Below are 27625 nucleotides of genomic sequence, written 5' to 3'. Positions count from 1 at the left end.
GCCTCATGCCTTTGGATTCTTTCTGTAGCATCGAAAAAAAATCTCTAATTTCATTAAGTGCATTTTCTGTGTTTTTAGTTATTTCAGACCCTTCTAGCCCATGGATTCCTAGATTTGGTCTTTTGTCTAAATCTTGGAAGTTGTGCCAAGCTTTTACCTTTTATTTATTTATTCATTTATTTATTTAATATGCATTGGCGTGAAGATGTCAGATCCCCTGGAATTCCAAGCTATGTGGGGCTTGGAATTTAACATGGGTACATTGGAAGAACAGTCAGTGCTCTTAAACACTGAGCCCTCTCTCTAGCTCTGCCCTTTAAAGCTTGCTTGTATTTTGTGTATGTGTACCCATGAATTGCAGACCTACCATGTGAGAGCTGGGAATTGAACCCAGATCTGTAAGAGCAACAAGTACTCTTAACAGTTGAGGCATCTCTCCAAGTCCCTCTGAGTTAATCTTAATGATTACACACCAAAAGAAAAAGAAAAAAAGAGCATGAAGCTAAGAAGTCAGTATGAAAAAGAAGCAGTAAGCTACATAGATCCTGTCTACATAGATCCTGTCTTAAATTCCCAAAAATACTCTCCTCAATCAAGAGCTGACCTTATCTTAAGGTCTGTTAGATGGTCTAAGCATTAATCTTACTCTCTTGGAGTTCTAGAGCACTGCTTTCTGTCTCCACCCTTTAACATTCTTTTCTATCGTGTGAAAGAATTCATCTGTTCCCTTCAGCTCTGTCTCCTTTCCCTGAAGCAACAACACACTATCTTTTCCTGAATCCAGAGCTCATTTAGGTCCTTTGCGAGGCAATCGAGTGGACCCCAAAGCAATCTCAAGATAATATACTGGTGGCGCAGGCTACTGTGGAAGGAGGTCTTCTGGCTTTTCAGTTAACTCGTGTAAAACTGTGAAAACCAGCATCCTGTCTTGCTGCCTAACTAAACCTTACTACTGAGTTCTTCCTTGATTTATTAAGGTTTGCCATTTTTCAAATAAAAATCATAAAATGTTCAAAATTGAATGCTGCTTCTGGCTCATGGTGTTTTGTGCTAGTGGCTAAGATGTTCAACAGCATTCTGAATACGCAAGGTAAAACGGGCACCTTGTCTTTCACTTTGAAACAGTTTGTACTTTCTAATTCTGTCATTTTGTTAACTATGAAAGGAATTTTTCCCCTTTTTCAAGACAAATTCTCACATATTACCCAGGTCTGATGTTTATTATAGAGAACAGATTAGCCTTGAATTTACAGTAATCATTCTGGTAAGTGCTGGAATTACAGACACATACCACCATGCCTGGGTTACTTTATCTGAATCTGCTGAGATAGTCACAGTGTTAATCCTCATTTAAATTTATTTGCATGATCAGCTAAATATATAATTTTAATATTAAACCATATTATATACACTAGTCAGTAGTTAACATTAAGAAATTGTACATTAAAAAATTATATACAACCATCATCTGTTTTTTAAACAGGTTAACTTCCAGAAAAGTTTGGAAACCAGAGGACAAATAGGTCTTTGGAGTGCTTATAATTTCTAGTTTATAATTCTTCTGATGCACAGTTTTAATGTCTTTAATCCTATGGAGTAAAAAAGCCCTCATTAGATGTTAATTTGTTGTGTCAGAGTGCAGGACAGTCAGATGAGGGCCAGAATATATGACATCTCAGCAACCTGGTTTTGAAAAAATGCTAAGGTCTTCAATTCATAATATAAATTTTTTAATAACAAATTAGCATGAATAGATGTAAGACAAACAGTGGTACTCTTACAAATTAGGAAACAAAATTGTAAAAGGTTTAAAAAGACAAAATTAACTACCAGAAAGAAGAAAAAGAAGCAGTCATTTTTCTTGTTTTCCTTTTTATTTAATCAAAGACTGGTGAATAAACATAAATACAGCACAATGACTTCAGATCATTCTTTATACTGTGCACACACAGACCAATGAACAGTAATCTGAAAGAAATTTGCAGTCAGCAGTGAAATGAATTCAGCTTTTCTTTCCCTTGCAAAATAAAAAGAAAAAAAACTAAAAAGAAAAAAAAACACAGATTTAGAATCTCAACAGCACATATTCTCCTGTGACAAATGATTCAGACATAAATAGTGGTGCAAAGAAACTATATGCTAACAACATATGTATAACCTTTGTTAATGAGAAAACAAACAGAAGCAGCCATAATGATTAAGATACATTCAGTTACTGATAACTAGTTGTGCCCAGAAGGGCATTATCAAAAGGGAATCGTGCTGCAGAGAAAAGCTATATATACATACACAATGAGAAATAAACTGCAAGATCAACACATGCATGTTTAATACTGGAAAAATCACAGCCCTCCAGAATTTCTCCACATTTGTTATAAAAGCCCTCTGCACTCAACTAAAATTAAAATGATCTTAAAAGGATAATACTTCTTTTCAGCCACAGAAACTGCAATGGAAATAAATGTTCAGAGTCATTTTGAAAACAAAAACAAAAATCTATTCTTCTGATGACATGCATGATTCAAAGGTCTATGCAAGATACGGTGCTCTACATTCCCAAGGACTAGGAAAAAAACCTCAAGTCAATTTTTAGTTTGCAGATGGTCAAAGGGTTTTGTATTCCAGCAGGAGCTCAAATCTTCTGGATCTTTTCACCAACAACTACTGGATTTTCTTTTCTGATTTTTTCAGCAGCATCAGCTTTGTAATTGTAAGAGCAATTGTGCACATCTGAGTAACGGTGCACACCACAGTAAACATTTCCACACCGGCATTCAAACCCTGGAAACGGAGGAACATGTGTACAGCATGGGTTAGACGGGAGGGCGAGGCACTAGTTCTGCCACAGCTATGCTAAGTAATAGTCTTCAAGTCTAGGAGGACTCACTGCAAAGTTTCAGAGCTACACTCTCAGCTCACTAGCAGAGCTCCTTTTTCTTTTTCTTTCTCCTATCCTCAAATATGTTTGTACTAGGGCAGGTCCTGATTGCTTCTCTGAGCTGGTTTCACTGCTAAACTGAAAATAGGTCATTTTTCTTTTTAAACAAGTGCTACTGTCCGAAGGCAACTGTGACACTTATTATTAAGGCCAGACTAGTGAGTCCTGAAGAACTGCTGTTGGGTGATAATGTAACTCCTCCTCCTCTAAGTTCTCAGGCGATGTGAATTGGGGGAGACCAAGAAGGTGGACTCCGGGGTCAGGTTTCTGTGCATCAATGGCCTCATTATCATAGGCAATTCACTAAGCTTCGCTGAGACTCACATGTGCACTGTTTATGGAATCATGAATTACTGCATGGATTGAGTTACGGTGTCCAATGTACAATAAACACCCATTAAAGCTACTTCACTAGCCAGGCAGTGGTGGCACACACCTTTAATCTGCACTCAGAAGGCAGGGACAGGTGGGTCTCTGAGTTTAAGAACAGCCTGGAGTTCCACAGAACATCCAGGGCTACACAGAGAAACCCTGTCTGGAAAAACCAAAACGACGACAACAAACAAACAAAATAAAAAACTAAAAAGCTATTCTAGGGATAAGCTCTACGAGCTGAACCCAAATACAGCTACAAAGTGGCAGTCTTGTCCATCCAAGTCAGATTTTTAGGTTATAATGGATTTGGGGAAACGTAGCCCAGGAAAAATCAGTATTTTAACCAACAATTGACAATCACTTTTTTAACCACATTTTAACTATAAATACATATTCTGAATCTTTATGTAATAAAAAATTAAAACAAACAATAGACAAATTAGATGAAAAGTTAAAGTCCTAGACCTGTTATCAGGAAGTCTAAAACATGAATATATCAAATATGCATTTGATATTAAATTTGTATGTTTTAAATTAAATATATATTGGAGAAGTGGGACAGTTTATGTTAACTTTAATCTCCTTCCTTAGTAACAATGTACTCTTTAGTATGAAGTAATCCTAATGTATCGTTTTCTTTTCCATTTTTATGAGGCAAGATCTGATGTAGCTATGGCCTTGAACTTGTGATCCTTCTGTCCCCGCTTCCCAAGTGCTGGAATTACAGGCATGTGCTACCATACTCCCCTCAGAAGCACAATTTTCACTCAACATCTTAACTGTTCTCTATCCATATTTCTAATTTTTATACAAGTATTTGGCATGATGCCTAAGTAAACAATCAGTAAAACTATCTGTAGCTGCATCACTCTCCAGAAGCCAAGTACAAAGCTTGCCCTGCTCTTAGCACACAGCTCCCTTGTCGGAGAAGAGACAGCACTTTCCTTTACAGGCCTCTACCCTCTTTGTTAACTGAATGCTCAGGGCAGTCTGACTGTACTTAACATACATTCTTTTCTTTTCTAAATACTTCTGAATAGTTCCCCGTTAGCAATTTTGACAATTGAGTTTAGCAGCAGGCATGCACCAGTAAGGTCTACACTGCAGAAAGCTGTATTGCTTTTAGCTCACCGACCATGCATGGTCCATGATCAGCACCATTTCACATAAAGCACTTTACAGCTTACCAAAAATCCCTCCAAATTACCATCTCCTTGAAGGTAGGAGACATTTCTGCCCTTCACCAGTATTTGTTACACTGACGTTACTTAGCAAATCTCTCAAACCCAGTTGACCTTTTTTTTTTTTTTTTTTTTTTTTGGATGGGGAGGTCTTTGAGATAGGGTTTCACTGTAGCTTTGGAGCCTGTCCTGGAACTCACTCTGTAGACCAGGCTGGCCTCAAACTCACAGAGAGATTCTCCTGTCTCTTGCTAGGGTTAAAGGGATGTACCACCACTGCTTGATCGACATAAATTTTTAAATGCAAAAACTGAAAAAATAAAAAAAGACAACCCAGAAGCTGACATGTATGTACACCAATGCTCACAAAGGCAGCAAAAATCTTATTTGGCCAGTCACAGAGAGCATGTGTTTTCAAAACATGATCTTAACTAAACCGTCCAAGGAGGCCTTACCAGTAAGCCCCACTTTCTTCCTGCACATGAAGCAGCGGTTCTTTTTTTGTTTTGGTTTTTCAAGAGACTTGCTTTGCTCTTCAGATGGCTGCTGCGTTGTATCTGATACTGAAGTCGAGAAAAAAAGAGGGTAGCAAATTTAACTATTCAGTAAGAGTTGGTGTCTGGGTGTTGGTTGCTCTTCACCCCATACATACTATCTCATGGATTTGTAATTTAAAGACTAGCTAAGGAATTGACTTATAGGTCAGGAAAGATATTCATAAATTTGTGTTATTTATAAAACACGACCCTCCTTTCATTACATGCATGTATACACATAAATAGAAGGTAATCTATAATATACTAACAGTGATTCTAAACAATGGCTTACAGATTTTCTTTTGTAATCTGAAGTGGGAAGGAGACAGAGAGACAGAGATAGACACTACCTATGAAGTTTAAGTTAGAAAACAGCCTAAGAAGAAAATAGCCATACGAAAACAACACTGTTCACTGTCTGGTCTACACAGACTTCTCAGAAAGCAGAAATTCCAATGTGCTCAGAACGTATCACATAAAACCACTTAAGCCAAGTGTTGTGGCACATGCCTATAATCCTGTACCCAGAGGATTGCTGTTTACAGAGTAAGTAAAACGCCAGCCAAAGCAACAGAATGAGACTCTTTCTCAACCTTACCCCTACAAGATGCTAAGAAAAATAATCAGACACAAGGAAACTTTAAAATGACGCAATTAAGATTGAAACTAACAAACAATGCATTTTCATACTAAAATCAAGAGCAGATGCCTTGCAACTCAGAGTCACTGTTACTAAACTCTGTTAATGTGCCCCTTCCTGTCACTTGTCACCCTGGCCCTCCTGAGTGCCCCAGAGACAGCTGTAACCTTGCCTGGTACACACGACATCAGGCTAGGAAACAGTTAAGTAGCCAACTTGCCCATTTTGTCACAACCAGGGACTTTCCCAGGAGTCACCACTCTTTCTGACTATACTGCCTCACTTCTACAAGCTACCCCAAGAGGCTTTCCCATTCCATCCAAGTGTGTTCTTCAGAGACAAGACCCAATAGCTTTCCCTCGTCAACACTCCGTGGCTTTCCACCCTATTACCCAGGCTTCATGTGTTGTAAGTGAAAAGTAAATAGTTTAAAACATTCTGATGGCTCCCCACTATTCCCCAGGCTAAGGTCCAGAGATGTTCACCACTCCTGCCACCCTCTCCCTGGCTGTATTATATCACTTCTTAAGCTGCCACATGCTTGCGCCACACTGCAGTGCCTGACTCTGACACAACTCTCACACCCACCTGTGTGGTCTCGTGAGCGGTTCTTGCTGTGCCTGATCTTTAGCAACTAACTCCATCTTGTCTTTCCTGTTTATACTGATGGAGCCACCCCTACGGTCTCAGAGCAGGAAACCCTTGCTCTATCCTGTGCTCCTACGCAGGTACTTCCTAAGTGCCTATAACTGTCCATTTAACCTGGCTTATGTGAATTCTTTGAGGGCAGGAACCTGTCCCATCATCCCTGTTACCAGAGACCATCATGATTCCTCGACCACTCAAGGACTAAATGTTTGTGGACCTGCATTAAGTCACTTACTCACTCTATCTATGGAAGACGTTTCCACATTCAGAGTAGAGCACCCCCATAACCATCTACTGACAGCAAACACTCACATACTTATTAGTGGATTATAACTTGCTTATGTTAACTCATCTAGTATTTTAAAAAGCATATCAGACAAAACACCACACATTATGAGTGAAGTATGGTAATGAAGAATTCTGCAGCACAACTTCTCTACCAGAAAAGCTAAACCCAGGTCAGAGAAACTTCTACTAATATACAGCCTTATTTCTTATGGCTTTCGAGACAGGGTCTTACTCTGTAGCCCAGGCTGGCCTCAAACTCAGTCTTCCTGACTCGAAACAAGTGCTCGGATTACAGGTATGAGTCACCACACCTGGCCACATTGTATTTTTAAAAACAAAACACAGGCATAAAGCTTTTTATTTCTATAAAAAGTGCCCTTAGACATGTGTTTAACAATGTTCATAGCAGCATTGTTTGTCATAGCCAGAACAAGAAAACAATCTAAATGCTCCTCAACCAAAGAATGGACAGTGAAAATGTGGTGCATCTACACAGTGGAGTGCTACACAGCAGAAAACTAACGACAGCTTGAAAACTGCAAATGGGCGGAGCTAGAGAACATCATTGTGAGTGGGGTGACCCAGACCCAGAAAGTCAATTACCACATGGACTCACTCATAAGTGGTTTTTAAACATAAAGCAAAGAAAAACCAGCCTACAAATCACAATCCCAAAGAACGTAGATAACAATGAGGACTCTAAGAGAGACTTACATAGATCTAATCTACATAGAAAACAGAAAAAGACAAGATCTCCTGAGTAAATTGGGAGCATGGGGACCATGGGAGAGGGTTGAATGGGAAAGGAGAGGCAGGGAGGGGAGCAGAGAAAAATGTAGAGCTCAAGAAAATCAATTTTTAAAAAAGTACCCTTAGAATGTGAGCTCATTATGGACAAGAGTGCCTTGTTTTTGTTCTCTAAAACAGAATTAGTTAGGTAAGGCTTGGCTCTGTAAACGAACTCAAAAATAATTTAAACTGTAACTAGAAATGTGCCTGTATATTTATGTTTTTTAATTTGTAAGTCAATATAGCTAACCTGTTCTCAAAAAAATATGGTAGTCAAACAAACTAGTGCTTAAATGTAACACTATCCCTGATTTCTCTTCTAAACAGGATTGGTTTAACTACTGAGAAATTCTGAGTAGTATCTGAAAATGGAGAAGAGTAAATTTCATGTCCTTCCTCTGAACAAGTGGTGTTACATACTTCAAAGTGAAACCTGATTAGCCCTAAAGACCTAACGCAAACTGCTGATGGCAGATGCAACTTTGAAGTTAAAAGACTGGTCAGCTGTCTGAAAAGGCCCATAAGCCAGAGCTTGCATTTGGCTTGCTGAGTATCAGATATAGCAGGGAGATGATGGGAACATCTGCTCACCCCAAACTATCAGCACAGCCTCAGTTCACAAGTGATATGCGAGTATTCTGCGAAAACCTGATTCTAAGAAAATACTGTTTCCTTGGGTTATATATGTAAGATATTAAGACCACAGAATGCCCTATCCAATTCTGTTTATATAAAAGGAACTATCCAATCTCAGCTAGAGCTATCTGGTAGCAAAGAGGCCAAAGAACCACAGTCTTACTGACTTTAAAGTTAAGAACAGTTTCTTTAGAACTAGACAGGTTTTCATACAGGGAAATGGGAGCTAGAAATACACCATATATTGTTAGTAATTATAAACTGGTGACTGTCTCTGTCATACCCACTGACCATACAGGTATCTGGTGAGGTTGATGGGACAGCATAAAGGCAGCAAAATCATTAAGAATGTTTGCCAGCTGAACTGCTAACTTTAACCCTGACTAGACATGGTCTACTGGCCATTATTGTTAAGAGACTTCAGAAAGCACTGGACAGGTAGGGTGGTTTAACTACCCACATGGAGGATCACATTCAAGAGGAACAAGGCCCTCTGCTCTGGGTCCTGTAAACAGAAAAAGAATACAAATGTAACAGTAAGTACACAACATGATTTAAACACTACCTATTGGGGCATATTCATAAACACAGTGAAAAATCAAACTGAACTTAAGATGACATTATAGGTAACCCCAAACACTATATCGATATGCCCACTTTCTCTTGGTAGGGGATACAGTATCCCTCTCTATTTTCTTCTCAAGAGTCTTGACAATTCTCAAGAACAAGACAAGGCATTTTCAGTGTGCAGCATTTGCAGAGCCCAAGCACGTATGACAAACACTCTACCACAGAGTTTCAGCCCAGTGAAGGATCAAAATTGAGCAACTTAATTGTTCTGCTTACTTCTGCTCTGACCCCAGTGCTAACACAGAACAAATGATCTCTACATACTCATGGTGGTTAAAACCACCAACTGGGAAAATTTTCTTTTCAAAAGAGACCTCATTTTCTTATCTGTAGATTTAAATTAAATAAAATTTAGGCTCTTCCCAGTTTTAAAATTCTATGTAAAGGGGTTGGAGAGATGGCTCAGAGGTTAAGAGCACTGGCTGTACTTCCAAAAGTCCTGAGTTCAATTCCCAGCAACCACATGGTGGCTCACAACCATCTGTAGTGAAATATGCTGCCCTCTTCTGGCCTGCAGGGATGTATGCAGGCTGACTACTGTATCCTTAGTAAATAAATAAATCTTTAAAAAAAAAAAAAAGAAAGAAACTTTAGGAGTTGAAAACTAATCCCTTCCTAAACTTAGGTAAAGTGAAACACATCTGACTTGTAAAAGAGTCTGTATGCTGAAGTTATGAATGCTAGGTCTTTAGGGAGCTTAATACTGATCCTAAATGACATTCGAAACATACTTGTAAAAAAGAAACTCTAATTTTCAAAATCATTCCACAATCTCTCCAAATATGACATCTCAATCACTTTCTCAGTTAATACACTCAAGGTGGGCTAGAGGGAACTATGATGTTCTCCATATATCAAAATGGGATGAAGTACCTACAATAAATATTATTGTACTATTAATTCACCTACCTATAATCTTTATCTTTTGTCAAACTGTTCAATTCTTACTGCACCTCTAATCTTATTTGTTGGTTCTGGTTCGTTCTATCAGGACAGGGTCTTACTATGTAGTAGCTCTGGCTGTTGTCCTGTTGTCCATGTAGACCAGACCAGACTTGAACTCAGAAATCTGCCTGCCTCTTCTGGGACTAAAGGCATGCACACCATCACACCCAGCTGCATCTTTAGTCTTTCAGAATTCTTTACACAGACAACAATCTAAAAGGTATTCTGTTCTAACTCCTGGGTGAGCAGCAGCCTTGTTCTCTTCCTTCTCTGCTAGCCTCCCTCTCAAAACTATTTGCTCCCAGGAACACCCTTTGGTGCTGTCTATGGCCTGAAACTAATCAGGAACCAGATAGGTGACCTTGTTTTCTGCTCCACTGCTGGCTCACCTTCCTGCTTTGCTTTCAAACTCTCACTTCAGTCGCCTATACCAGATCATCCAAACTTCAGGCACAATCCTCATCACTTTTCTTCTACCTACCTACATCTTCCAAATAAGCTCTCTCAAATTCTAAATTTATCACTTCTTCCGCACTCATTAACATTTTCTGTAACAGATTAGAGAGATGGCTCAATGTTTAAGAGCATATACTGGTCTTGCAGAGGACCCAAGTTCAATTCCAGGTTCCACAATGAGCAGTTCACAAGTACCTGCAACCTCAGCTCCATCAGATGCCTCCGGCATCTGCCCTCACATGCACATGATCACACACACAATTAAAAACAAAAATAAACATTTAAAACCCTTTTCTGTAACCAGTATCTTCCTCAGCTTCCCTGCCTAGGTAATCACATCACTGTCAGTCTTGTAAAGCTAAGCTTTGATAGCGCCTGTTTTAGTTTATGTAACTAGTGGGTAACATTTTTTCTTTTATGCATTTAAAATAACCCACACATCCCTACTTTTCTTTAAACTTTTCTATTTACAAAAATATTGTACACTATACTTTATGAATTTATAGTGTTATGTGAGGGTAAATTAAAATATTTATGTTGGTCACACAGCAAAATCCACTTCCTGTAGCAAAATCTGCAAATAGGGAAATCTGCTTAAGCAATGACTGGGCAAGGATAACTATCCATATTATTTAATATAAAATTCAACAAACTTCAAACGAATGTCATGTCACCAGGATGCCTGTGCCATACAGGATGCAAACAGAGGTCAGTGTGCTCTCTCCTTAAGCCCTGCCATGGTGTCACACACCCCTGAACTTATCTTAGCACAGTACACTCCCTTGGATGACGGGATAATAGAGCCGCTTGATTCCATGGAGCCAGGGTGAAAGGGCATGGGGTGCCACACTAAGATTGCAAGCAGCTGGATAGGACTGCTGCACTGCAGGTCACATGGGGAGAGGAGTGCTCAAGCAGTCAAAACCAGAGACAGCCAGCTTCCTGCAAGCCAGTAATCCCAGTGTTTGGAGAACAAAGGTTTTTATACTCAACTGGAGAAAACAACAGAACATAATAGTAATGACTTTACTGGTCATTCTATTTTCAAACAGATTTGTGTCTTCTCTTTATGCTGATCTCATTATTTAAGTGGGAACTGGATCCCAACATTCTAGTTAATTAAATATCTGAGACTATGAAATATTCTTCTCAAAACTATCAAAGCGTGTACTCATAAGCAGGTACTTTTCTAATACCCACATCTATGCTAGCCTCTGGTCCCGAGAACTCAAGTGTTAATAAACAACAAACATATGCTCTAACATATGCAAACCTTGCAGGTCTTCTGTCTCGGATACTGCTTTGTCCACAGATGTACTGTCCACTTGGGAAGGTGCTACAGATTCTGATAAAAGTGACTGATTTGATACAGGGCTAGAAAAGCAAGAGATATTTTTATTTTTTTAACATAAAATTTTAAAAATTATTTTTCTTTTTTGATTTTGAAATATGGACTTATTCTGTTTCCCAGGATGGTTTAAAGCCCATGGGCTCAAGAGAACCTCCTGCTTCCTTCAGTTGAGTTTCACTGTACCCAGTAATAGTTCGGTTTGAAAAGGTCACCTTCCCCAAATATCCATAATAACTGAAGGGACATAGTAAGTACCACTTACTATAGAGCACAGAGACACTTGTAACCTAACATAATCACGGGGGCTTGGAAACCACAGGGTAATTTGGGTCTAAAGCTCATGCTTTGGAAACCAAAGCAACAGCATAATTTTTTAATATACATCTAAGTACCACCTGAACGCACTAAATGAAAACTAGAAAGATGCAGTCTTGCTTCAGAAATTCTAAAAAAGAGTTAAACAGAGTGGTGAGTGTCTACTTTAGATTTTTAAAAAGGAACCATAGTGAAAAATAACAGCCTGCTTTGTAAGAAAGCAAATAGAAACAAGTTTTTCCGGCCCTCCCCCTTCTTTCTCTTGTCTAGAAGGGCCACAAATTGGCTGTGTAGTTGAGCCTGGCCTTGATCCTCTTGCTTCCATTTCTTAAGCCAGAGATTATAGGCATGCACCAGGAAGTTCAGAGGCTAAAATATATACTTCTGTATGCATTCCTCTATCTCTGACTTCAGAGCAAAAAACAAAGTATAAAGAAACTGAATATTACCTCATGATAAAAACAAAAAGAAACAGAGACAAGGTTCTTCTGATTCAAGGCACTAATATATGTAGACCAAGGACTGCAATGTGAAGAACTAACCCAACACTGGGCTAGACTAAAGGGATTGCAGCATCAAGTCAGGATGCAGTGTGAAAAATAAAGAGAAAGATGTCTCAAAAGGGGGATTAAAGACTTGGAAGATCTCTCCCTTGACATAAAAACAGCAAAAAGCATCTTGTAACTAGTGAGTAGCAAGCAGTCAGATACAGTTTTAGGTCAATAGATCCTGCAGTGGCTTTAAAGTACTCCTTAACGAAATGAATAGGAACAAAAGACCAATACTCTTTAGTTTTCATCACTTCGAGTTACCTTTCAGACAGTATAACCTTACCCTGGTTGCAGAGATGAAGACGTAGACTCTAGTGCTGACTGAGCGTCTGGGACACTGCCGTCTGTGCACTGTACTGGTAACGATTCAGACAGACTGCTGACAGAAGCTGCTGCAACACAACCACACTGCACATTAGTGATTCCAACAGCCCGAGACCTGATTCAAAAGCAACACGCAAGACCAACTGCCCACAAAACATAGTATACACGTTTTCCTTCTTTAACTTACAACTTTGTAATAATTTGTTGATGGGGAGAAAATTTGAGGGGAGTGTACTAGTGTTTAAACTTAGGGCCTTGTGATGCTAAGGTTGTGCTCTACCACTGAGCAATACCTGTATTCCCACCTCTTTTTAATCAGTGATAGGAGTGTAGCACTGCACACATGAAGAATGTGAAAGGAGGTATTGCACATATACCACGTGCTTGTCACCAACACTGCTGGGCTTTAGCTGGATCACTTACCAGGAGGGCTTATTCTACCACTGCTACTGTTCTGTCTTTGAAGATGTTCTTTATAGCATACTGAACACATGCCATTTGTACGAGGGTTGCCATAAAATCCGCAGCCAGTGGAGCAAAGCATAGGCGCTTGGCTATGATTAGTTTCTTGAGCCATGTTCTTCTGTTGTACACCTGAAATTTGCAAAGAATAAGAATTCAATACATGATTTCAGTCTTGTATCATCCAAATCTCTTTTTATAACAAAAGGAAAACCACATATGTGCCCTTTCCCTAAGTATTCTATGGTTGTTCCTAGAAACAGCAAAAGTAAAGAGCAAAGGACACTTGGTAGCTCCTACGTTAGCTACCCTATATAAGCAAGTCTGTGCTGGCTCAGAAACAATAAAACTTCCCTAGAGCAAGGGGCCTCTTTCCGAAGAGACTGCACCATTCAAAGATTAACTTCATTTTGGACTCTGACAATAACCAGCAATCACTGAGTTTTGCTGTAAGTTATACTATTTAATTTCTAGCTATTTAAAGTTTTGTTCCAAGTCCACATTAACTTGTGACTCATTCTGTTTAAAAATTACAGCTGAATGTAATATTCATTCTGGTGACAATATGTAGAACTGGGCAGTGTTGGTGAAATGAGAAACGAATTCAATCATTTTGGAAAGCAATTTAGCAATTCACCTCAAGAGCCCTGCTAAATTGCTCTCTGAATCAGCCACTGTTTTTCCTTAAGGGTCATCTATAGAACAACATCTAAAGAATAATTCAAAACAGAACAACGAATGCACAGATATGCATTGCGGGCTATCATGTTGATAAACTTGACAACAACTCAAATGTCTAACATTAGAATAAAGTACTAATGACAAAAAATATTAATGACGAAAAATTCCAGAACCAGTAACATTATGAATGACTTTCTCAGAGAAAAAAACTGTTGCTAGTGAAAATGTGCAGTGAACTGTATACACAATTTGACGCTGACTGCTGCTAGTGAAAATGTGCAGTGAACTGTATACACAATTTGCTGCTGACTGCTGCTAAAGGAGCAGCTATGAATTATAAATGAACAGTAGAGAACATGCAAGAATGGCAATGCTAATTTTTTTCTGATATGTTCCTTTTTTTAGACTTTTTTTTCAAATGAAGATACTACTTGCCTAATTAGGGAAAACCTTTTTACTTTTTAAAGTATTGGCAATTTTAAAGAGTGAAATTAAAATCTAATGGGACAGAAACATTAATTCCAGCAGCTGGGACTCAGGAACTGTTTGGGAACCACATGGAGCTGACCATCAGCCCAAAACGACAGAAGAACTTCACATGCTACCTCTCCCAGGAAGCACCTGGCTATGTGGCACAATAAACCCTTCAGAGCAAACACTATGAACAGGCTTATTAAAAAGAGCCCCTTACTACAGGTACATCCTTGTGCATTACAGACCAAGAATAATAAGACACACAAAATAGAAAACACTTTGTCACTGAAAGTGCCTTAATTTGGTAAACACCTAAGGAAAGCAATCACTGTTCACAGGAACCAGAGTTTGCTCTATCTCAGTATTTTGTAAATTGTTGAGAGTGAAGAAGTACCAAATTTAAGAACCAAGAATTCTTTATCTGGACTATAAAAAGAAGTTGCAGGCTTAGTATCTATCATTAAAAGTGATGTCCTAGCCCGCATGGTGGAGTACTCCTTTAGTCCCAGCACTTGGAGACAGAAGCAGGCACATTTCTATGAGATCCAGTCCAGCCTGGTCTACAAGGCAAGTTCTAGGCCAACAAGTGTTACACAGTGAGACCCTGTCTCAAAATAAACAAATGAATAAAGAAAAAAAGGTCCTAGTTCTGTGTGGTAATGCATACTTGTAATTACAGTTGAATCAAGACAATCCCTAGTCACCAATCTGAACTACATGGAGTTCTTTTGGAATCTTATCCTTGCCAGAGCGTATGTGTGAAACACATACTGCGTCAGTCATCTCTCTCCTGTAGATCCATTCATATGTCAAACTAAAAGACAATTAGAATGGAGAGAAGTTAACATAAAAGTCTGATGGCAAGATGTTCCGGAGGGACGCTAATCTACTGCATTTTCCTTTGTGTTTATGTTAATGTGTGTGTGCAGGTGAGCTGAGGCCAGAGGTTAAAACTAAAACTGGGAGACTTCCTTGGTCACTTTCTACCTTGTGTTTAAAAACATATGTCTTACTGAACCTGGAGTTCACCAATACAGCTAGGCCATCTGTCTGGCCAGCGCCAGGGATCCTTTGGTCTGCATTTTCCCAGCACTGGAATTACCGAAGTATGCTGCAGTGCTTGGCTTTTTATGTGACTGTGGGGGATTTGAACTCAGACCCTTAGGCTTGTGTATCAAACTCTTTATCCACTGAACCATCTCCCTAGCCCTGTACTGTTTTTTCATGTTTGTCTAGTTTTCTTATCAGGATGACTGCTTATCATTATAAAGCTAATTTAGGTAATGGAGCTGGGATTCATCCAGGTAGCCCGGCTATACCAAGTCCAGATTTTAAGCTGGCAATTTTAAAAGTATGGTGTGTGAGACCCTATGGAGGTCAGTATCTAACACCTTCAGATCAGCATTAACAAGTTATCTGCCCTAAAACAAACATCTTGTCACTGATCCTTAACAGTGCAAAAGTAGCAGTGTGTTAGACATCTAAACAGGCAGCGGAATAAACCATACTAGCAGACACGCTACTTCACGTCTTCACGCTACACCCAGAGCAAAAAGCAATTTATTTATTAAATTTTGCATAGGCACTCATATCTTATTTTCTTTGAGATTGAGTTTTCTGAGGTCACAGGCATGTGTCACATCATTTTAATATTTTGTGTGATCAACTGAGGTGGTCACCTATGAAGCATTTCTACATTCTGGAGAAATATAAAAGAAAAAAATGGTCGTGCAACTGTTTCAATTGTGCAGTGACTGAATTATCCTTTTAATGAACAATTTTATTTGAAAGAATGACTGATGAACTGGTTATTCGGATTTGACTATATGGCAGACATTTTCTTAAAAATAAAATAAGTGCCCCTGCTACACCAAAACAACCAAACAAAAGTAGTCTCTGCCAAGGATAACATTCAAGCGTTCAGACAGAAAAGGGCTTAACAAATCTCTAATATTTTGAGTATTTTAGTAAAATTATTGGTGCTATTAATAAAATATGATTAAATGATATTGAACCAATCTTTAAAGAGCTCTGTAAATCAGTGAATCAAGTACCCAATGTATGACAGTATAAAACCATTCATGAACAAAAGATCCATTCAAACTGAAAGACAGGCCAACAGAAGACAGATTTTATATGGTATCAGGGTCTTAGCTGCAACCATCCCTGAAGAAACTTTGGGGAAATATTAAAAAACACCACCTTTTATCATCTAGAAAGGTTTAAGACTTTCTTTTCTCAACTATAAGAGACCAGATTTTCTTTACAACCCTGTATTATGCTAAATCCTGAGCCAATTATGAGAATCTTGTTATTAAGTCTCTTATTACTTAAAAAAAAATGTGTGCGAAGAAGCAAATGCAATTTCCCATTAAATTGAACAAACAGGTTCAAAAAGTTACTATGCTATGCTTCTAAGCAACAGGTTAAAAAAAAGATAAAACGAAAGGAGCATCCCCCCACAATAGATAAGCATTTCAGTGTGACTGAAAATACAAAACCCCAAAGAGAGAGAGACGCATTTCTACAAACACCCAGGCAAACAGACACAGACAGAAGCATGACCATCAAGCTTTCTTACCACAATATTTCACTTCAAAACCAACGTTAAAATTCAATACCATCTAATTCTAGCTATTTCCTAAGACAAACTACCCTGCATAACAGCAATTTTTCAGAATTCAAAAGATACAAGGTATTACAGAGGTATACAAAAACCTTCCGTCTTATTTATTCGTTTTCAAAACACTGAAAAGGTAACTTTTGTAAAGATTCAAGATTACCAAAAAAAAAAAAAAAGTCACAAAAGAGGACAATTTATTTGAAGGCAATGGCACAGCAAGAGGAGCATGGGAAACCACAGTTCTGCCCCACACCACACTGTGCTTTTTCTGGGAGGTAAACTTGCAAGGCATCAATCCAGCACTGAAACGAGCAGGGAGCAAAGCAGGTAAGGGAAAAGAAGAGGGCAGATCGATTCTTCATGCTGTACTGTGGGGCTCCACAGCTGCAAATCCAGGAGGTGAAAATGCCAGGCATAAGCTTGAGCACCGGCTAGCACAGCACAGTAATAACACAGCTCATGAAAGTGTCGAAGCGATTCTTCAGAGCCAAACACAACCTATCACTCATTCGGAATTTACTATTGTTTTATCCTTACGCCATTTACCTCTAAACAACTCTCCAAGGCGGTGCTATGAAACCCCCAGTTTAAAAATGAAGAAAATAATACTCAAAAAAAACTCAGTAACTGGTCCAAAGTCACACATCTGGTAAACAGACAGATCAGTTTTTATGTTTAAAAAAAAAGAATGGCAATCTGTAGTATCTAAAATAAATCTAATTTTGAAATATTCGTGAATTTTTATTACTTGCATTTAAAGACTAGCTTAAATTTACACAATTGTTCAGGCTTAAGGTAATATGGAATTTTAACTAGCTGTAAACAACTGTACTCAAAAAATTAATTTTTTCCTTTATGTATTTTCCCTCAAAGTCCTTATCTGTATAAAAATTCATGATTATATCATCTGAGAATGCCAGAAAATTCATTACTATTAAAACGCCTACAAAAATCAGCAATGAATAAAGACAAAGATGTAATTATAAGGGCATGCCTTTATTTCATTTCTTATATTCAACAACCAGTTCTAGTGATTTCATCTGGGAATTTCTCGTGTTACCTTACTTTCCATCAGAATGGTGATTCTCTTCCCTTTACACTGGAGACCAAGGGTGCGGATGTTTTTAGGTGCCTCATGGGCACAATAGCAGCACTATTTTTAATTTTTCTGTTTTACTACCCTGCTTTCAGTCCACTGACTTTAGTGTTCTTGGAACACTTAGTCTGAGTTACTATATAGTAACTGTCCTTGAAGAATAATACTCAACCAAGCATTCATGTTCTACATAATGTACCTAGCTAGCCTACTTTCCACACAAAGTATACTGTGTCAACTGAGAACAGCCTTGGAGTCAGTCAGCAACAATGCAGTTCCCAACTTTGTCATTTTCGTGTTTGGAAGAGCCTGAATAAGTCAGTAATCTACCCTAGTGCTGATGCTCTAGAATACACACATTACCTATGCAAGAGATTAAATCATGCACATAGTGCCCACCACACAGCTTAAGCTCCATCTTCTCTAACTCTGCCAGTCCCTTGCTTTATTTATGCAGACTGCTCACTGAGAGCTCTTGCTGCTCCTTCCCTGTAGAAGCTGTCTGCTATGCCCCAACAGTCCTATCTATTTCAGGAAGTCAGTCTTTCTTGAATTCCTCAGAAAGCTGCATATGGGGCTGGAGAGATGGCTCAGTGGTTAAGAGCATTGCCTGCTCTTCCAAAGGTCCTGAGTTCAATTCCCAGCAACCACATGGTGGCTCACAACCATCTGTAATGGGGTCTGGTGCCCTCTTCTGGCCTTCAGGCATACACACAGACAGAATATTGTATACATAATAAACTAAATAAATATACTTATTTATTAAAAAAAAAGAAAGCTGCATATGGCACTCTTTAGGATGCTTCAATCTTACCATAGGGCAATCTAATAACTCACTTTCCATCTATACGAAGAGTCTTCAAATCCCTTTTATGCCCACATGAACCCTACATAGTATTTACTGACTAACCACATCTCATTATTGTTGAAAGTAATATGGAAATGTGATTTAGAACACAGCAGTTAAAAGATGCATGCACCCACCCCATTGTTTTCCTGCCTTGATCTAAAGGAAACTAGATAGAAGGTTTACAGAGTCACTCAGTGAGCTGTAAAATACCAACTTAATCTTATTCAGCCATGTTTGGTTGGCAAACACATATTAAAATTACCTAGTTGTTTAGTCTTCAAAACTTGGTGAATGTTACATAGACATTTCAGACTTCCAAGAAAAACAGGAAGACCTCATACAAAGTGAGCTCATGTTCTCAACATTGAAGCTCAGCTAGGCAGGCCTGAACTCTGATGGCTTCTGTGACTGCCCACTTAGTCCATCAGTCTTCTTGTTATTTTTCAGATTTAAAATATAGTTTTTATTAGTTCCTTGAGAATTTTGTACTGATTGTTTTGATCATGTTCACCCTTCCCCCCCAACTCTTCTGAAGTCCACCCCACTCAATTTTGTGTCACTCCCTCAACCCTATCAAGGCCAATCTGTGCTGGCCAATATTCTTGGATGTGTGGCCATTCACAAAAGCATGGTCAACTTCTCAGAGGCTATATATATATATATATACTCTTTGGGCCCTTCATCTCCTAGCAGTAGTAAAAAATACACACCCACACCCCCACACCCACACGTTTGCCTAAATATATGTACGTGTACTACATGTATGCCAGGGCTTGCAAAGGCCAAAATATGGCATTGGATCCCCTGGAACTGGGATTACAGATGACTATGGGTGCTAGGAACCAAATCCGAGGTTTAGGAACCACTGAGTCATCTCACCAGCCATGACCAGAGTTTAGGACCTTTACTAGTAATTTCCAAAGAAGTTGAGCACATAAGTGTGCAAACACATAATGTAGCAAGCAATTAAACTGTGAATCATTGCCATAGTACAAACTCCTAATGTCCTTCTTTTTCCGATTTTTTTTTTTTAAACGAGAGTCTTACTTTGTAGCTCTGGCTGCCCTGGAACTCACTATATAGACAAGGCTGGCCTCAAGTTCAGAGAGATTATTTCCTTCTGCCTCCTGAGTCCTGGGACTGCCCAGTTGCCTTTCATTAGTCATGAGAAAGCTTACCATCCAGACATGTCTAGTTCTCTATTAATGTATAGAAAAAAATGGAATCTCAGAAGACAGCAAAAGAATCAAGGTACCCCCTACTATAATTTTTAATATACGAACCAAAGATAATGGCCTGAAACAAAGTAAATTCTCAGAGTTCTGAACATCAGGACATATTTTTTAAGAGTTTATTATTTGTTTGTTTGTTTATTGTGTATGGGACATTCTACCTCCATGTATGCCCACACGCTAGAAGAGAGGGCGCCAGATCTCATTACAGATGGTTGTGAGCCACCATGTGGTTGCTGGGAATTGAACTCACAACCTCTGGAAGAGCACTCAGTGCTCTTAACCACTGAGCCATCTCTCCAGCCCGAACATCAGGATCATTAATTCCATGTGAGTGAAGATCACACACACACACACACACACACACACACACACACACACACACACAGTTTGGGGGGGTGAGTTTGTATCCAGAGATAAATAGGAAGGTCACAAAGCAAATAGAAAACACACCTTGACAGAAAACTCTTGGGAAGATAGCTGCTCACTCTGATGAAAGAACAGGGACTTAGGTTAAAGTTCCTACTGTACTTGTAGGCTTGATAACTCTCTGCATAGCAGTCCCCAGATCCCTATCTGTCGAGTTTTCTTTCCTGCTGTTGCTTGCACTGAAAGACAAAAGGGTCATTGAGTCTTCCTAACATATGGGTAAAATCTCTAAAATTATTTTCCTAGAAAACATATATCACATCATTCCTACACGCTAACCACATCAACATAAAATATATAATATTATAAACCCCACTTGCATAGCTACTGCGATTGGAAATTTCCACAGGCCTGAACAATAAATCTCATCAAAAAGGTCTGTAACTAAGCTAGACAGGGACACACGCCCTCTGCAAGTTCAAGCTCAACAAATGGGGCAAGGTGCAAGTGGTTAGTGTACGTGTGTTCATGTCTGAGTACTATATACTCAGTAGTATCACTTAAACTTTTGTAAAGAAATTAATAACATCTAACATTGTGGGACTCAGCTATGCTCTTTATGTAACTGTTTAATCTCATCCCCATATAGTAAGCTTCATGGCATATATGATTATCTCATGTTGATGGGGGTTTTGGAATTTTCTCATTTATGACTTCTACAAATACAGTTGTTGGGAATATTATGTAACTTTTGGTTAACATGCATCCATACTCTGGCTTAGTACATACCTAAGAGTAGAAAAGTTGGATCATGGTATGTGGGTATTCAACTTCAGCAGAAACCACCAGTTTCCCAAAGCAAATACAAATGCTTACATGTTCCTAGCAGCATAAGTCTCAGGCTATTTCTTGATTCTCCCTACACTGGGCTAAATGATGGCTCCAAAGATACCCATACCCTAACCTCTGAAGCCCTATTTCCCAAATAGAGTAAGAATCTGAGGCCATCTCATCCTTGTTTAACCAGGTAAGCCTTAAAAGAGAGAGACACAGCAAGCTCTTGAGATGTTCAGCAGCACTTTCATTCTGATTTCTGGACTCTAAAATCAAGAGAATGATTTTTCTCTGCTTTTTACTACTTCCCTTCTATTTAAATGTCTTTGTGCCCCCATGCCTTACTGCTTCACCATCACTGGCACTAACACTGCAGAGGGCATCTGCATGCTGACTGGCTGCTAGGCATCCTCTGTCTTCACTATCTTTTCTGTTGGATGATCCCCCCCCACACTAATTTTGCCTACTATGTGCCCTGTCTTTTTCATTTTTAATGCAGTTTAATTCTACAAGCTGATGCTTTGAATGTGTGCTTTGGGATGTTGTGGAACCTTTAGAAATTGGGCCTGAGGAACAGATTTCTGGGGACAAGCCTTTGAAGGTGATACAAAGTCCCTCATCCTGGGCTTGCACTCTTTGCTTCCTGGTTTGTCATGAAACAAGGGGCCTTTAACACCCTCTTTAATAACATGGACTTCCCTACCATGATGGACTGAGTTATCTGAAACTGTGAGCAAAAACAGATTATTCTTCCTGAAACTTCTTCCTGTCAGGTATCTCATCACAGTGATGTTAAGTTAACAATGCCCTCATATAGTTAGGTGCTATTTAATAAGCTATTGTCTATTCCAAGATCATGAAGATACTCCATACTTTTCTTCTAGATTTTGTTATTTTATCTTTCACTGGTGATTTATATGGGCTCAACTTTTAAAATGTAAAATAAGGCAGGACTGAAATTCATGCTTTAGTCATACTTAATTACCTCAAAGTCACTACTGGAAAAGACCATTCATTCCTTGCTGCAAGGCATTATCAGCCTGCCCATATGCTTGTCACTTTGAGGAAGCTGGCTGCCACACCATCAAGACAGGCCTATGTCGTGAGCAGTTGAGACCTCCAGCTAACATGCTCTCAAAACTGATACTGACTCTACTACTTTTCTTCAAAAATAGGTTAATACTTACATACATAAAATCACTCAATACCCCCTCAGAAATCCACTCTGAGCTCTCCAGTGGCTGCCTCATTTAGACTTTCTTACGCTTTTCAAAACAACACACACACACACACACACACATACACAAACCCCAAATATAAAATATGATCTGCAATACACAAGATCCATACCTATAAGCCCTCTCATTTCCTCCTCTTTGACCTTAAAGTTTTCAAGCCATCCAACTACCACTTCCCAGAGCAAGGAGTGGCTTTATCTCTTTCCTCCACATCTTCATCTCCTTCATTTCTCACAGCCAACTTAGTTTACAGCCTTTGTAAATGACTGGCTTGCTTAAATTCTTCGGTTCAGTACATCTTTTTCTAAACCTCTTAGAATTTTGTACAATGACTTTATTATAGATGCAGATACTTTAGGATTCAACCTAACCATTCTGGCCACTACTGGCTACAGTCTACCCTGTAAACCAAGCATGCAAAGCCGACCTGGACTCCGTGAGACCTTTTCTGAATTTAGGAGATCAAAACTGCTTTCATGATAATAACAATTTATAGCCCTATGTAGTGTCATGTACCTGTACTTCTAGGTACTGAAAAGCTGGAGCAAAAGGATCACTTCCACTTAAATTCACAGTCAGCCTACATAATACAGAGAAAACCCCATTTCAAAAAAAAAAATACCAAGTGTAGCACACAGACAGTTTAACAGTACTGGGAAGGCTGAGGTAAGGTCAGACAGCAAGTTCCAGCACATACAGGCTGCCTTGTCTCAAACAATAAAACAAAGAGCGTGTCTTTTCTGTGTGGCATCTGTGCCAGCAGCAGAAGAGAGGGTGAAACAGCTGACACCTTAGCAGTAGCACTGGACTGTGTCAGGACTGAGTAAACATTTTATCCCTAACCCTGAACATGAAAAAACAGCTCTCTTTAAAACACTCTTCATTTTATTTTCTTAAGGCTCTCCTAGCCCAGGCAGGCCTATGCAGCTATTTAGCTACACATTTAATCTTGCTACCATCCGCCTCCAAAGTGCTAGGATTGCAGGCATGTGCTACTACTCCAAAACTGTTGCTGGAGATGGAACCCTGGGCTTCATGCATACTGGGCAATCACTCTTCCAACTTCACTATATCCGGGAACCCTGGAAAGGTCTTATCTCTTCTTAAAAGTCGATCTTGTAGTGGCTAGAGAGAAGGCTAGCTGTTTGGGCATGTTGCTCTGATAGAACCCAATACAGAAAACCATAACCAATCGAAATGCAGAATTGTGAAGTCCCAGTAGGTACACCTACAAAACGTTCCAGCCTCTAAAAACTCAAGGAACACTGTAGAAGAGCAGGAAGATTCAAGAGCTAGAATAGTTCTATGGGCTGTGAACCCCCACAGGGATCACACATCAGATATTTACATTACAATTCATGACAGCAGCAAAATTATGGTTATGGAATAGCAACAGGCAATTTTATGGCTGGCAGTCACTACAACGTGAAGAACTGTATTAGAGAGTCTCAGGACTAGAAAGTTGAAAAACAGCACTGAATTAAGAGATCAGAGAGTTTGTCGTGATTCCTAAATTTAGAAATATATTCATTTTAACTTCACAGAAGCAAGACCAAAAAGAAGATCACAGTGGCTGAGAAGAGTGGTAGAGCTCTTGCTGACACGCACAGGTTCTGGATCTGGTCCCTAGCACCACAAAACAAGCAAGTAAATAACAACATGCATGGCTTTTCCAGAGGCTGATTTTTCTTTCAGCAAACATGCAGTCACTTGAAGTAAGGGCTAACAAATATCCTGAAAAGACACCTGACTACAATTCACTGCAGAACAATTAGATATGCAAAGCCAACTACATATACAGGGCAACACGGTAAAGAGAACAGACTGTCTTAATTTTAACGCGAGTTTTGATTATGACACCGTCTATTAATGCTGAACCCAGACTCCTCACATGGAGGTAGGTGTGATGCCTGTCTTTTCTACAAGGAATTATTCCATCTTACAATTAGAAGGAGCCTTAACGAGCACTGCTCACCACATACTGCCATTCTCTTGTGTATTTTATGTTGCTCTGAAAAGAATTCAGAGTGAATAAAACGGATGCTGCATGACATCACAGTAGGTTAAAGTGGCTATGAAAGGAAAAGAGTAGGGAAAAAACAAGTCAGATGGTGTCTGTGGTTGCTGATCTTCACTGTCAACTTGACTGGATTTAGAATCACCCCACATATACTTCTCAGAGTATGTATTATTAGGGTATTTTAGTGGAAGAAAAACCCACCCTGAAAGTGGGTAGAGCCATTGCATGGATCCCAGAATGCATAAAAAGGAAAAGAAGCCAACAGAGCCCCAGCACTCAAGGCTTTCTGCTTCCTGACTATGGACACAATCTGACAACTGTTCCACAGGCCTATCATCATAACTGTATCCTTGAAGTGCCAGTCAACATAAACCCCTCCTTAATTAAGTTGCTTTTGTCAATTTTTATAGATCAAAAAAGCAAAGCATTCATCCACTCCTTCATTGATTCAATGTATATTGACCCAGAGGCTAGCCCTGCTCCAGTAGATGGCCCTAAACCCATGCACATACTGGCAGTACTAGTGGACTGAGGTGAGTTTATAAAAATAAAGGCACATGGGTGAGACGGTTCATCATTAAAAGCACGTACTGTTCTTCAGTTTGATTCCCAACAGCCACATCAGCTAGCTCACAATTGCCTCTAACTCCAGCTCAGGGACTTCAATGCTCTCTTCTGGTTTCTATGGGCACCTGTGCACAAATCCATACAAAGACAACACACACTTCAGAAATAAAATAAACCACTGATGGTAAGGTACATGAAACTGGAAGAGAACAGCTGCGTAGAATGGAAGGAGTTGGAAGAGAAGGAGTATGGACAGATTGATAATTTACTTTCTCTTTTTGGAAGGTGGGATTTCGAGACAGGGTTTCTCTGTGTAACAGTCCTGGCTGTCCTGGAATCCCTTTTGTAGAAGAGGCTGGCCTCAAACTCACTGAAATCTGTCTGCCTCTGCCTCCCAAGTGTACCACCACTGACCGTTAATAATTTTCTTTCTTAAAATATTAAAGTTAAATAAAAATTTAAATTTATATATGTGGTGGTTTGAATGAAAATGGTCCCTATAGACTCATAGGGAGTAGCACTATGACAGCAGGTATGTTGAAAGAAGTATGTCAACTGGGGGTGGGCTTTAGGGTTTCAAATGTATAAGCCAGGCCCCCCATGTGTCTCTCTTCCAGCTGCCTGCCAATCCAGATGTAGAACTCTCAGCTACTCTCCTGCACCATGTGTGCTTGTGTCCTGCCATGCTTCCTGCCATGATAACGGACTACCCCACTGAATGTATTCAAGTCCCCAATTAAATGCCTTCTTTTAGAAGACTTTTTCATGGTCATGGTGTCTCATCACAGCAATAGTAATCCTAAAACTGTATTACCTTTATTTGCATTTTCTGAGTGACCTGAATGGCATGGGGGGGGGGGGGTACAGGGGGGCAGACGACAGTGTATGGAAATCAGAGAACAACTCATAGGAATCAGTTTTCTCCTTGCACCATGTGGGTCCTGAGGATCAAACTGAAGCTGTCAGGCTTGGCAGCAAGTGCCTTTAGCTGCTGAACAATCACAACTGCACAGGGATTCCCTCCCGCCTCAGAAATGAGAAAAGCAGCTAATATATAGTCATTACATACAATGTAGTAAGCCTATAGGATCTACCTGCCAGTCTGAAGCTAATTGATGCTATTCCTCCTACCAGTTTCTATGAATAATGAGTACTTAAGAGGCACAGTATTCTAAAGAAAAACAAATTATTCAAGAGAAACACTTTAACCTTCACCCAGATAACACAAGAGCACTCCATACTGCTTATACATAGAAAACAACGATATGATCAACAATGCCTATTAAATAAAACACAAGACTCTAGGCTTGTTTTTAGGCATTATTTTCCCAACTACACATCTATAGTTTCATAACTAACTTCAGATAACAGCCAATCTATCAGGAGCCAGAATTACAAACTAAAAATTTTTAAAATACAATAATGTGCACAGTTTCTGTGAATCTCATCACTTAGGTAATTCTCTATCAGGTTTATGTGGTCAAAATACGCTTTGTTCCACTAAGTATGCAGCAGGAGGGGGCCAGAAAAAGAATACTGAACAGTGGGGCAGAATGCACCACAAAACCACTCCAAGTTCAAGTGCCTTTTTGGTACTTTTACAAACGCCTGATTTCTAGCAAAGATTTTATTTGAACAAAGGAGTCCAAATAGCTAAAATGCATTTGGCAGCACTATTCTATGTCCCTAAGAGTCAACCCATAACAACAACAGGTCCAGCAAAGGGAAGGTCAGTCATCAACAGCTTAGAGCATAATAGTACCATCAGAACAATTAGACAGCCACCCTGATTTCTCAATTGAGATGTTTTTCATTTAACAGTTTACCAATCCATCCTACATTTTTCAAACTTTACCCCCAGATTAAAAACTGGAGCCAGGCTTGGTTGTGCAAGTCTATAAACCCAGCACTTCGGAGGCTAAAAGGCTAACAGGAAAGTCAGGAGTTCAAGGCCAGCCTGGGCTCATGAAACCTGCTACTACTTGAAAGGAGAAAAAAAAAAAAGATCAGGGACATAAAACTCTTGCCTAAAAGGTCCAAAGTCCAAAACTTTTGTGTGTGGGTGGGGTGGAGTGGGGATTACTAAAAATTGAAAAATCGAAATTATATCACTAACCAAATACTGTAGGGCACATCACATATCCCTCCCTCCCCCACATATCCCTTTCTCAATCATGAAGCAGTTACACATTGCTCAATGTGTTCCCACTAACATTCTGATAGTTTGCATTACCTACAGTGCTTAGGTCTTGCCAAATTTCTGATAACAGAGGAAATGCCTACAAACAAACTACCTATAACCCAGGCAGAGGAGACAGGACAGTAGATACAGAAAGCTATCACCGCATTTTATAGAGGCATGGAAAGAAGGGGTAAAACCATCTGACTGACTTTTTTGGTTTTTTGTTTTTTGAGACAAGGGTTCTCTGCGTAGCTTTGGTGCCTGTCCTGGCACTTGCTCTGTATACTAGGCTGGCCTCAAACTCACAGAGATTCATCTGCCTCTGCCTCCCAGGTACTGGGATTAAAGATGTGCACCACCACCACCCGGCTCATCTGACTATTAATAGTAATTC

General features: G+C 39.4%; 1 protein-coding gene across 5 annotated transcripts in view; it reads right to left on the bottom strand.

Annotated features, from left to right (window-relative positions):
* Nucleotides 1-1855: 1855 nt before the first annotated feature.
* The window catches only part of Zfand6 (zinc finger AN1-type containing 6), a 59445-nt gene continuing 33675 nt past the window's right edge, over nt 1856-27625 (bottom strand). For 3 of the 5 annotated variants that reach the window (XM_087901585.1, XM_048435246.3, XM_048435245.3), the window contains exons 2-7: nt 13027-13197; nt 12563-12671; nt 11336-11436; nt 8492-8536; nt 4950-5057; nt 1856-2781 (exon numbers count right to left, since the gene is read on the bottom strand). In XM_087901585.1, coding sequence (XP_087757711.1) covers nt 2633-2781; nt 4950-5057; nt 8492-8536; nt 11336-11436; nt 12563-12671; nt 13027-13180 — 666 coding nt within the window. In that variant the 5' untranslated portion in view covers nt 13181-13197 and the 3' untranslated portion in view covers nt 1856-2632. Of the gene's footprint in view, nt 2782-4949; nt 5058-8491; nt 8537-11335; nt 11437-12562; nt 12672-13026; nt 13198-20474; nt 20630-27625 lie in introns of all 5 variants that reach the window. The other 2 variants (XM_048435243.3, XM_087901586.1) reach the window with 2 other exon arrangements.

The sequence above is a fragment of the Myodes glareolus genome, chromosome 24, assembly GCF_982192425.1.
Source record: "Myodes glareolus chromosome 24, mMyoGla1.1, whole genome shotgun sequence".
In the NCBI taxonomy this organism is placed as follows: domain Eukaryota; kingdom Metazoa; phylum Chordata; class Mammalia; order Rodentia; family Cricetidae; genus Myodes; species Myodes glareolus.
The sequence above is the reverse complement of the archived record's forward strand: the minus strand, read 5'-3'. Positions and strand labels throughout refer to the sequence as shown.